Source organism: Hypanus sabinus, chromosome 3 (assembly GCF_030144855.1).
Source record: "Hypanus sabinus isolate sHypSab1 chromosome 3, sHypSab1.hap1, whole genome shotgun sequence".
In the NCBI taxonomy this organism is placed as follows: domain Eukaryota; kingdom Metazoa; phylum Chordata; class Chondrichthyes; order Myliobatiformes; family Dasyatidae; genus Hypanus; species Hypanus sabinus.
Window position 1 is genome coordinate 31234424 of NC_082708.1, and position 13434 is coordinate 31247857.

The window sequence follows — 13434 nt, forward strand, 5'->3', positions numbered from 1 at the left end:
AGTGGAAGTCATACACCAGACTTTTTTTTAAGAAGTCCGTGGTGAAAAAATGTGAGGAATTTCAAGTTGTTGGGTGTCAACATCTCTGAAAATCTATCCTGAGGCCAATATATTGAAGAAAGCATGCCACTTCATTAGGAATTTGAGAAGATTTGAGAGTATTCTAACCAGTTATATCAGCATCTGGAAATAAGTGGTCAGTGCTTAGAATTGGTAAAAAAAAAGCTGCAGAAGGTTGTAAATCAGCCAGTTCCATCATGGGCACTGGCCTCCCAAGCATTGAGGGCATCTTCAAAAGGTGATGCATCGGAAAGGTGGCATCCATCATTAACGACCGCCACCAACCATGACATGCCCTCTTCTCCTTCCTACCATCATAGAGGAGGTACAGGAGCCCAAAGACATACACACAAATTTTAAGAACAGTTTCTTTCCCTTCCCTCCAAGAGGACCACAACCTTGTCTTTGGGTTTAGAAGCTTGCATGTCTCAATGACCTGGAGAGCTAGGTTGGCTTAAGTCAGGTCTTTTTGTTTTGGGTGTTGGTAGGGTCACCCATGCCAAACAGGTCAAAGGGTGGTCCACCAGTCCTCCAGGTTCAGAGGTACAGCTCAGGCCTAACAATCCTGACTGGTAAAACAAAATCGTTACGGAAACAGCAATGAAGAATCCTTCTACATCTGAGTGAGACCACCTGAGTCTCCACCCAGGACTTGTATGACTGATAGTAGTGAGAACTGAGAGGAAGCTACTGTCGTGATGAAGGAAGCCTCAAACACCGCCAGAGATGGAGGACCCTCATTGCTGCCCTAAATGCCAGCAGTGTAACGGGCAGTAAGTAAGCTTTTCCCTCCATCATCAGATTTCTGAACTGTCCATGGACACTACCTCAATATTCCTGCTGTACTTCTTAATTGTAATTCAGTGTATATTTTAATGTATTGTGTTACACTGCTGCTGCAGAACAGATTTCACCACATGTATCAGAGATAATAAATCTGATACTGATATTTACTCCAGATACTTTAAATTGCTCCACAGTCCATGTTACTCCACTTACCTTAGTTTGCCCCACAGCCTGTGCTACTCCTGTCTAACAGAAAGTGATTGCTACGTTCAGTAATTTCACTTTATTTGGAATTCAGGGATTTTTTTTGGGGGGGGGGGACGTGAGTTGAAGATTTTCACTGCCTTTTGTACAAAGGCCAGAATGGCCTGGCTGTAATTTTAAAGTTCTGATCATATGTTTCAGCTTCCACCAAAAGTACCTTGCACCTCTGTGATCAAATCCTCAAATCAGTTTAAATACGGCAATTCCATCACTAGGGTGTCGCCAGAGCTGAGGGGCTTGCGATATGAACAGAGACTTCACAGGCTGAGACTGTTGTTCCTAGAGTACAAGCTGAGGGGTGATCTCAATGGGGTCCATAAAATCATTAGGGGCATACACAAGGTGAATGGCCACAGTCTTTTTCTAAAACAACAGCCACCCAAAAGGGAATTTTTAGACCTTAAGACCATAACACATCAGAGTAGAATTAATTCATTCGGCCCACTGAGTCTGCTCCACCATTCAATCATGGTTGACTTACTTTTCCTCTCAACCTCATTCTCCTACCTTCTCCTTACTAAACAAGAACTTATCTAACTCCGCTTTAAGTATATCCAATGCCTTGGTCTCCACATCCATCTGTGCAATGAATTCCACAGATTCACCACCCTTTGGTTGAAGAAATTCCTCCTCATCTCTGATCTACAATGACATTGTGAGGCCCTTCTATTCTGAAGCTGTGCACTCTGGGTTTTAGACTCGCCTGCTATTGGAAACATCCGCTCCACATCCACTTAATTTAGCCCCTTCAATATTTGGGAGGTTTCAAAGAGATCCTGCTATTATGTTTTGTAACTTCTAAACATTAAACTAATTCAAAGGAAGGTATGGGAGTCCGAAATGCGGTTCTAAATTTGTGCTTACTTTAAGCGAGGCACACACATATCACGTGGTAGTGTGATGACATATGCAATCATGTATTTATGCATGTAATGAATTATTTAAACAAAAAAGAATGCTTAATCAACCTATACATATATATATATATAATATAAATATATATATACACACACACAAGATTACTCAAACATTACATAAATATTAAATACACAACACCCCCCCTCAATCTTCTAAATTCCAGTGAGTACAATCCCAGAGACATCAAACTGTCCTCATACATTAACCCTCTCATTCCCAGGATCATTCTTATAAACTTTCCCTGGACCCTCTCGAATGCTAGCACATCCTTTCTTAGATATGGGGCCCGAAACTGCTCACAGTACTCCACAAGTGTTTTGACCAATGCCTTATAAAGTCTCAACATTTTATCATTGTTTTTATATTCTAGTCCTTGCAAAATAAATGTCGTTTTTCCATACAGAGAATGGGAGGTAGACGGAATGAACTGTCAGAGGAAGTGGTATAAATGGGTAAAGTTACAACATTTAAAGACCATGTACATGAATAGGTACGTAGAGAGGAAAATTTTATAGGAATATAGGTAAAAATGCAAGCAAATCAGGTCATCCAAAGATACTTTGGATGGGTTGGATAGAACAACCCATATCCATGTTGTACAACTCTAATTTAATCCTTTAAACTCCAATATCATTCTTGTGAACCTCTGTTGTACCCCATCAGGGTTAATATATCACTCCTGAAGTTTGGTGATTCTATACGAGTCTGTTCAGCCCACATAAAAACCTGTGACATTCTTACAGCAGTTGTAGGAGCTTCTATTGCTCACATTTCTTTAAACATCGATTCTACCTTAATATAAAAGGCTACCTGCAGCCTATTCTGCTCTCTCTATAACACAAGGTTTCTTTGGAAGGTAATTATACTGTTGTAGCAGAACTACTGTACTGTAATTTGAAAAATAAATCAATTTGCAAATCTCTTTTGCTGCTGTTTGCTAAATTTTCCTGACATGGAAATATACTCCTGTTACTTCGTTACCTGGACTAAGTTCTGGAGCTCCATCCCCAACACTATGGAGGCAAGTGTTTCAGAAGGGCTGGATCCGTTCAAGAAGGCAACTTGCCACCACTTACTCGAAGAGCAGCCGGGCAAGAGCATTCAACCTTACCACCGGTCCGGCGACGGCCTAACCTCGGGGCTGGACAGCTGTGTACGCACATGGAACAGTGGGGGAGAAGGACGGGGTTTGTTTTGCTGTCGGTGTTTGGTTGAGCCCTGCCTGGTTCTGCTGATCATCGTGGGCATGCAATGTTGTCACAGAGTATGTGGATGTGGTGTGGGCTGACTCCAGCACGTCCTGTATGTGTGATAATCAATCTGAATCCAAATGCAGCTCTGGCCAGGGAGGGCCACATTGTGGAAAACAGAGTAAATACAAATTATATTGATTGCTGGTTTATAACAATTTCTGTGTTATTTTATTCTCTGTATCTTCATTCATTCTTCTTTTAAGATTCTTATTCCTATCTCAACATACGAATTAATCTAATCTACATGAATATAGGGTAAGGAGTTCGTTAATATGATTCAAATATAATGTATTTGGTATTATATCTTTCTTTTGTTTTATAACATGTATTTTCTTGGACTGTATTCTTCTATGTAGAAATGAATAAAAATATTGAAAAAGAAAAAAGATTCTTTGAAGTTGGTTCTTTTTTTGTCAAGTGGCAACATTGAGCAGTTACTGAGGCTTGGAGAAGATTGCGACTGCAGGGCGTGGGGTGTATAAAAAGCATTGAGCTGCTGTGCAAATGCTGGAAAAAAAAAGGTGGATAATTACAAGCATGTGGCTCCTTTTACAGACAAGCAAACAACAAGAAAGGGCAGAAATCTCCCAGATTATGCAGAGGCAGAGAAAATGTACTCGGCACAATCCAAGTTTGAGATGGCAACAGCTGAAAAAACACATCTCAGGCCCAACAGCGATCATGTTTGTACCAAAGACAAAGACAGCCCCTGGGGAGGCAATGAGAGGAGTTGGGCATGTGTATTATTTATTTTAGAATTATTATACATTTACTTTATTGTTTATTATTTTCAAATGACTGGAGATTCCATAACATTGGAACCTTCATGTTTTTAAAAAAGTATTTGAAATCTGTCTCACTGTAGTTGTTGCTTCCCTGTGAATCTCAGACTCAACCCACACAAAATACTCCAGCGCCGATATATTTCAGACTATATCTATTGGATATGGATGGACCATCATTCACACTTGAACTTAGTACAGAATTCTGAAAATGACATTGTCAAGTCACCAAATCAAGACCTTGCCACCGTGATGAGCACAGAAATCGACCACAGTCTAGCCCAGGGTCAACCCTAGTGTTACAGGGCACAGGATTATTGCCGAATTTGCGGCAGAGCTTAGCGCAGCAAAGGATAAATGGAAAACAATAGACTCTGGTTAATTGGGCCATTGGTTAATTGTGGCAGCTGCTTATTTGGGACAACTCTTTAAGAACAGTGGTGTGTGGCCAAGTGGTTAAGGTGTTGGACCAGCGATATGAAGGTCATGAGTTCAAGCCCAAACCAAGGCAACATGCTGTGTTCTTGAGTAAGGCACTTAACCACACACTGCTCCAGTCCACCCAGCTTTTAAATGGTGTCAGTTGCATGCACTTCTGTTCAAAAATTAGTGATTTTGTCATTGATAGTTGGCAGGAAATAAGAAATAAGACAGTTCAGAACCATTTTGTTCACTGCAGTTTCAAGCATTCAGAAATGGCTGGGAGTGAAAATTAAGCCATTTCACTACTTCAATAAGTTAGAAACTATGAAAAATTTGAATGTATCTACACTTATCTCGAATGTTACAATGAAAATGTAGATTTGGAGGATGCAATCATCGAAAGCATTATAGGAAGGCAGCCCATTATCTACACTAGCTGTCTGCACTAATTTTCATTTACAGTTAAAAGTACACGGTAGCATGTAGATACACTGGATTAATTCCTCAGCTCATAAAAATTTGGAGCAAAGGCACAGTTTTAAGGTACTATATTAGTACTGGTAGTGTTCTAATTTATTTTGTATTTCACTTAAATACAAATTTTTTTACGCGTTAAATGGTAGTTTGTCTCTTTAACTATTTCCATAAAAACTTCAGCTATTTGGGGCAGCTGCTTAACTGAGCCAAGTGAACTGGTGGTCCCAATGTGCCGCAATTACCCAATCCACTGTGTTTGAAAGAAACTGTTAATAAAAGATGCCAGCTCCACCTAGTGGAGAAGCAGCTAAATATACTCACTCTCAAACTTTGGACAGTATGATGCAGTGCCACATTTATCATAGCTTTGGTACAACTAGATTGGCCTCAATAGAAGTCCAAAGTCACAAAGAAATAATTCTTGATTGCACCAAGACATTCAGACATTGTAATTTAAATAGTTACTGGGAGTGCATTTTGTGCCAGTATTCTGTGTGCTTTAAAATGAAGAGATTGAACATTAACCATAATCAGAAATCCTAATTCTGATGGATATTTTCAAATCCATACATTTAGCAGACCTTCAGTTAAGGAGATTGGGGGAATAAAAGATGGTTCATCAAGCCTGTTTGGCAACTCTTGGAATGACTACACAACAGTCTCCACGTCAACTCATCAACTTAAAGATATCAATCAAACCTTCTAAGCCTTTACTGATAACTAAATCAAATTAATATGAAAAGTTTTTAAACAGAAAGCTACTAGTTCTTTTTAACTAGTAATAAAACCTGAAGTTGCTAGAAACATTGTTCTCAAATTGAATGGTTATTCATGACATTGCAATAATAAATCAGGGCTATAGTACTAAATGTATTCTGCTAGTTAATGGTGACAGTAACATTATGAAATGTACTAAAATTTAAACAATTCTGACTAAATGAAGAAGTCCCTGTCAAGTATTGTGAATCACCTTGCAGAGGGGTGGAAAGAGAAAAGTTGTGTCATTTAAGGTAAAATTGGATAGGTATATGGACAGGAAAGGAGTGGAGGGTTATGGGCTGAGTGCGGGTAGGTGGGACTAGGTGAGATTAAGGGTTCGGCACGGACTAGGAGGGCCAAGATGGCCTGTTTCCATGCTGTGATTGTTATATGGTTATATGTTATATGGTTAACCAGGAGAGAAAGGAGAACGGGGTCGGGATTGAGCAGGCATGGCTAATGAACAACTAGAGTTTGAACGTACCATTGTCAGTGATCTGAGGACAATTCTTTCCCATGGAAAAAAGTGAGCTTGAATGGGGGGGGGGGGGAGGAACAATTGGGGATGCGTAAAATGGATAGTGATCACTTGCCTACATTTGAGGAAGTGGTCAAAGAAAACCCACCTGAGATACCGTAGTTGAGGTGAATGTGGAAAAGGGGGGTTTTATGGATAATTTATACCGATATTAATCTCCAGTGGCTCAAAAATCATATTCTGCTCATTTAGAACATACAAAGTTGTTAAAATAACTTTAAGTTCGTTGTGTCTGGACTTTATTGCGTAGAGTCAAGAGGGAGGCAAAACCCTCAAGGTGATCTCACTACTCTAATTCCAGGACTCTGTTTAAATAACCCAAGAGGGCTTCCTCCTGAAACTGGCAGTACAGTGAAAGGAATGGGATCTGGTCAGCACTCTGACAGTGGAATGGATATTGAACTGGAGGATCAGAGGGATCCTGGGGTCCGAGTCCATCGGACACTCAAAGCTGCTGCGTAGGTTGACTCTGTGGTTAAGAAGGCATACGGTGCATTGGCCTTCATCAATCGTGGGATTGAGTTTAGGAGCCGAGAGGTAATGTTGCAGCTATCTAGGACCCTGGTCAGACCCCACTTGGAGTACTGTGCTCAGTTCTGGTTGCCTCACTACAGGAAGGATGTGGAAACTACAGAAAGGGTGCAGAGGAGATTTACAAGGATGTTGCCTGGATTGGGGAGCATGCCTTATGAGAATAGGCTGAGTGAACTCAGCACCTTTTCCTTGGAACGACGGAGGATGAGAGGTGACCTGATAGATGTGTATAAGATGATGTGAGGCATTGATCATGTGGATAGTCAGAGGCTTTTTCCCGGGGATGAAATGGCTAGCATGAGAGGGCCACAGTTTTAAGGTGCTTGGAAGTAGAGAGGAGATATCAGGTGTAAGTTTCTTTATGCAGAGAGTGGTGGAGTGCGTGGAATGGGCTGCCGGTAACAGTGGTGGAGGCGAATACGATAGGGTCTTTTAAGAGACTTTTGGACGGGTATATGGAGATCAGAAAAAGAGGACTATGGGTAAGCCTAGGTAATTTCTCAGGTAAGGAGATGTTCGGCACAGCTTTGTGGGCTGAAGGGCCTGTATTGTGCTGTAGGTTTTCTATGTTTCTCAATGATTAGTGACTCCTTGTGCTGAGGGAGGACACACAGCAGCTGGATAACTCCATAACAGCACATCAAGACACTGGAACTGGACCACATTGTATTGGTGCGTTGTGAAACCCGGTGCTGTTTTCTAACTGAGAAAGTGCATGGGTTCAAGGAAACGTACTCAAATCGGGAATTAATCACCTATAATGCTTGATGAGAAACATTCTCAGGCCAATTAATTGTAAGATTCAATGGGGGGGGGGATGCACAAAATGCAATTAGTTTTTTATTGAGATAAATTTCATTAGCACCATTAGCAGAAATGTGTAACCAGACACAACTGCCACTTTTGGCAGAAAAGTAAATAATCCATTATGTAGTTACAAAAATCTGTCAGAAAGATCTGAGGATTTAATGTCCATTAAAGGAAAGAAAAATTATGGAAAAGAGCAAGCAGTCGACATTTCGGGCTGAGACCCTTTGTCAGGACTGTTTGAAGGGTCCTGATGAAGGATCTCAGCCTAAAACTTTGACTCATATGCCATAGATGCTGCCTGACCTGCTGAATTCCCCCTGCATTTTGTGTGTGTTGCTTTGGATTTCCAGCATCTGCAGATTTTCTCTTGTTAAAAAAAAAAATTTTGATACAGAACTCCAAGCAAAACAGATAACAGAAAAGAATTTTAAGCATTTTAAACCCATTTCCTACCTCCTTTATTTACCGTGTACGTCTTAGAAGCCAAGTTGACGTTAATATTTTGCAAGAAATTCATTATTGTCTCAGGAGGCTCTTGGTTCCATTGCTTTCGCAGATTGGGTTTAGGATAAACCGTCACGCTGTCACCTAATGAACAGCAACATATCAGCATCTCCCTAGAAAATCTGAACATTCCCATAACAATTAAAAAATAAACGAGACACATTGTACAAAATGCCAAAGACGTAAAGAGTCAGATTTACCACAGCTAACTTCCTCAGCGGGGACACTGGATGACAGCGGCACATTTTCAAGGATCCCTAACACTGTGTCTGGACGGAATTCATTCCACTCCTTTCGAGCATGCACGTTGGAGGCTTTGCTACTCCGAATTATCACTTGGTTTCCCTTTGGCGTTGCTATGAATGAAGTAAAAAAAAAAGGAAAATAAAGATCAGAATGCAAGGAAAAGGATGCTTTGTTCATCAAGGTTCCAATATACACAATCCATGTACAATTTTATTCTGTTATGGATTTTAAACCCACCTGTTTAAATTTGAGAGAAAGAGCTGCGTTAATTGTGCTAACCAACTTGTATCTAATCAGATATGTGCAATAACTCATTGTACATTTTAAAAAATATACAGATCATGACATGGTAAATATAATTTCAACAACAGGAATAGTTGTTTTCTACACAGAACGCAGACAAATGTACAGAACAAAACAGAAAATAGGATATAAAAATAAAAAGACCAAAAACAAATGTACCAGAAATAATTAGACTGCCTTAAATTATGAAAAAATATGTACATGTCATAAGTGGCATCACCAAGGTAAGTTTAAAATCTGTGCAATCTATAAATGATGCCAGGTAATAGTGAAGAATTTACACATTTGGAAGTTTAGGTGAACAGATCAGGGAGAATAAAAACTACCTAACCTTCCATTTGCGAAGCTGTCTCTTCCAGTGTCTTTTGCGCCAGGCTCTTGGCAATGTTTTCGCCTTCGGCCAGATTCCACTTCTGAATATCTGGAAGTACCTCTGAAGTCTCCTTAAGAGAAGGATTATCAAACAAGCAGGTGCTGAATTCCTAAACTAACATCTCCCGTGACACACCATTTTCTGAATATTTCAGTATCATTGTCAAAACAGTCACAATGCTGCGGAGGATCACTAAAGCCCCACATTAGTGAGGAAAGCAGCTCTGAGCAAGTAGTGTTTCCAAATCTTGGTGCACTTCACAATAATGGTGCTTGGAGGGAATTAGCTGAAATTAGCCACACTAGAGCAGTGATCTAAGAACACTGAATTGACCGGGGATTGTCCTACACTTGTCCCATGCTTTATGTTAATTAACTGTCCGTTGTCAATTTGCATAATTCCATCCTTCTGTATAACTGAGAATACAAATTCTTCTCCCAAGACATCTGGTTTTCCTCAAACACCAGTTATATCCTCTAATGTGGTGTGTGTTATTTTCCGAGACCTTACCTCAGTTTAGGAAGAGGTGGGAAGAGATCACAAAAATTTGGGTTCGATATTTATTTTTCAGGGTACTGACATGGCCAGCATTCACTGGCCATCGATAATTACCCTGAAAAGGTAGCGAGAAGCCACCTTCTTACACCAATGCTGTCTTTCAAATGAATCTTATTTTGTTATTTAGATATACAGTTTGGTAACAAGCCCTTACGGCTCAATGCGCCCATCACCCAATTACATCCATGTGACCAATTGACCTACTAACCACGTAGGTCTTTGGAATGAGGCAGGAAACTGGAGCACCGGAGGAAACCGACACAGGCATGGGGAGAACTTCTTACAGACCCGTGATAAAGTGTAACACTGACCGCTATACTACTGTGCCCTCCCTGAGGTGCTATTAAAGATTCAGAACAACTATGAAGGTACAGTGATCATCTTCAGGATGTAGAAGCTTTAGAGAAGGTGCAAAGAGAATTTACCAGGATGCTGCCTGGACTGGAGAGCATGTCTGACAAAGGGTAGGTTGAACGAAGTGGAGCTCTTCATTTTGGAGCAAAGGGGGATGAGGAATGACTGCTGTAGAAGTTGATAAGAGGCATGGATTGAGTGCATAATCAGAGACTTTCTCCCGCTAACACGAGGGGGCATAATTTTAAGGTGACTGGAGGAAAGTATCAGGGTGTTGACAGAGATTGTTTTTTTATGCAGAGAGTATATGCAAGTCAAGTCATTTTGACTATAAACTGCTGGTACAGTACACAGTAAAAACGAAACAATGTTCCCCCAGGACACTGGTGCTACAGAGTACTAACTCAGCAAGATGACATCAGTGACCAATGGCAACGCTTGCAGGCAGCTCACAAAACGACTAGATAGTCTAACAGATATGCTTGTTCTGAACTGCGATCGCTGCAGTCTGCAACTTCCTTTTAAGGAGGTACTTTTGATCTGACTAAACTGTCTGGCAATTCTGCAATCTCTTGGGGAATTTGATGAACTAGATTCCCGAGAGCGCAGTAGTGGAAGACGAACACGTGGTCGGCTCCATTATTAAGTGCCGATTAGGGCATCAAGCAAGGTTAATATTGTGGAGGATAAGAGTGGAAACCGAACCGGTGGTCAGCACTGTCTGCCTGCATTTGACCAGTCTCCCTCACTTCTCGCTACTTTCGTCGGGCAGGAGGTGCAGGAGTCCTGGGTCCCACACCGCCAAGTTTGGGAGCACCTGTTACCTTGCGACCACCAGGCTTCTGGACCAGCTTCTCTCGCCTCCGCACTGAACGGGCTCCGTAGCCATGGACTCACTTACAGGGAACTCTACACTTCATATTCCATGTGCTTTTGGTTTTTTTTTTCATTATTTGCTCAATTTATTTGTGAAACAGAGACAGTTTTTTCTCCCTTATTAGGGAGAGAGGGAGCCTGTGGTACGTCGAATAACAAGTGAACGAGCAGTCTTCGGGGTACTGCAAGTGTGTCTTTGTTGATGCTTTGCTGCACGTTGAGTGCTCGGTGGGGGCGCCGATGCTTCTTTTTTACTGCTGGGGGAGGGGGATTGTTGCTTTGCTGCTGTTTACGTGTGAGAAGGGGGAGCTGGGGGGGGGGATTTAGGGTTTTGACATTTAACTGTCATTCATTCCTTGGAGCACTCCACTGTTTTCATGGATGGTTGCGAAGTAAAAGAATTTCAGGATGTATATTGTATACATTTCTGTGACATTAAATGCACCTTTGAAACCTTCGATTTGTCCTCATTTGCAAATTGGATATGTGGCCATCTTTATTGTGTTTCTTTGTTTTATGGCTGCCTGCCAGAAGACGAATCTCAAGATTGTATATAGTATACGTACTTCGATAATAAATAGGAACTTCAATGGGTGTGTGGAATGTCCTGCCAGGAGTGGTGCTGGAGGTAGGTACATTAGAGGCATTTTAGAAACTCTTAAATAGGCACATGGATGATCGAGAAATGGAGGGCTATCTAGGAGGGAAAGGTCAGATTGAGCTTAGAGTAAGTTAAAAGATCAGCACAACTTTGTGTGCTGGAGGACCTGTACTGGGCTGTAATATTCTACATTCCATGTTATACTTACTCTTCAAATGTCCAAGCATTTGTACTTTGCATGTTTTTGTACTTTAAAATTAGAGCGTATTTACCAAGAACTCATACAAACCTTGTTTCCCCCGCTTCCACCAGCACAGGAGGACAGTTCTTCACACATACTTGATATACCGGCTGAAAAAGATTAATAGATGCTGATCTGCACACGGAATAAATCTCACCGTTGTTAGAAAATGTGTAACAGTACGTCTTTAAAATTATTAAGTACCTTTCTGTACTTTCTTTTGCTTGGGTTGTGCAGATTTTTTTTTTGCTGTCAGTTCACTAAACTCCTCTTTCATCATCTGTGAAAAAAGTTGAATAAAATGAGCCAAAATGCTGAAAATTTACAGCACAAGAATGGCCCTTTAAATAATAATTTTTTAAAAAAACTAGATCGTCTTACCTCAGGTGATAAAAAATTGCTAATTAGCTTAGAAAAGCAATGCCTAGCAAGAATGGTGTTAATAGAAGGGCGGTCCTTCGGGTTTCTTTTGAACATTTGTTTTATGATATAATGTAGTTCATAAGAGTAATGCCTTGGGATTGGAGAGTAAGAGCCTTTACAGATCTTCAGTATGAGATTCTTCCAACTATTAGACTGGAACTGATAAAGCAAAATAGTTAAAATCATTTAATTTGCACTATGTCATAAATATTTTACAAAATAATTAGAACACATTATAATATTAAAAGAGTACTTCATTCGATTGAGCATTTTGTTTCACTTTGTCAAAGGACATGGCCGTTATTTTTGCTATTCGCCTCCAGCTGTTCTAGCTTGTGAAACCCTGGAAGAGAAATTTACCTTTGATCCCTGGTACTAAACACATACGAGCATCAGCTGTGAACCCACAGAAAGGAAACCCGAACTCTTGGTTCTGTACACCGCAGAGAGAGTGGCCCCTACAGATTCACCTGGTCAGAACCACAAACTGTAGGCTACAGTGCACTATAGTGAACTCGTGCCTGGCTGACAGCCCTAGGAATAACTTCATATATGGCCTCATTTTGAGTTCCCGAGAAGACACTGGAACATCACATTGCGCAAAGGGAGAGTTTAAAAGAAGCAAGTTGGGACACTCGGCATACTTCCTGCGCCGCAGTTCCCAAGCAGGTATTGGATTGATAGAGGAAGAGAAGAGTTTAAAAGAAGCAAATGGGGGACAGTCAGCACTTTTTGCATGTCACAGTTCCTGAGCAGACACTAGATTGCACATAATTAGGTACTTGGCAAGGTCCAATAAAAACAAGTTAGATTACAGCGGGGCAGCCATTGTATGAATGGGCCAACGTTAGAGGGGGAGTTGAGGCTTTGGCTCATCAAGGCTTCGGCAAATAGAGGCATAGGCCACAGGTAGATGTTTTTCTGTATTTAATCTTCCTTTCTTATTGCACATTTAGAGCAGTGCAGATGCCAGACAGGATAGAATACTCCTCTTGCAAGAGTAGTGGGAAAATGGAAGATTGGGAAAACTTCAAAAAGCAACAAAGAATCACTAAGTGGGCAATAAAAAAAGGCAAGATAAATTATGAAAATAAACTAGCTCAAAATATGAAAATGGATAGTAAAAGATTTTATAGTTCTATAAAGCGGAAAAGGGTGGCTAAACTGAGCATAGGTCCTTTGAGGGAAGAGAAAGAATTGAGGAAGGATACTTTGGAGGTTGTGCAGAGGAGGTTCACCAGGTTGATTTCAGAGATGAGGGGGTTAGACTATGAGGAAAGATTAAGTCACCTTGGATTGTACTTGCTGGAATTCAGAATGAGAGGAGATCTTATAGAAACATATAAAATTA

General features: G+C 40.7%; 1 protein-coding gene across 4 annotated transcripts in view; it reads right to left on the reverse strand.

Moving 5' to 3' along the window:
• The window catches only part of nek3 (NIMA related kinase 3), a 37364-nt gene that overhangs the window by 5739 nt on the left and 18191 nt on the right, over nt 1-13434 (reverse strand). For 3 of the 4 annotated variants that reach the window (XM_059964005.1, XM_059964001.1, XM_059964004.1), the window contains exons 9-14: nt 12042-12242; nt 11865-11940; nt 11709-11770; nt 8989-9100; nt 8309-8464; nt 8058-8192 (exon numbers count right to left, since the gene is read on the reverse strand). In XM_059964005.1, coding sequence (XP_059819988.1) covers nt 8058-8192; nt 8309-8464; nt 8989-9100; nt 11709-11770; nt 11865-11940; nt 12042-12242 — 742 coding nt within the window. The remainder of the gene's footprint in view (nt 1-8057; nt 8193-8308; nt 8465-8988; nt 9101-11708; nt 11771-11864; nt 11941-12041; nt 12243-13434) is intronic. The other variant, XM_059964003.1, reaches the window with a different exon arrangement.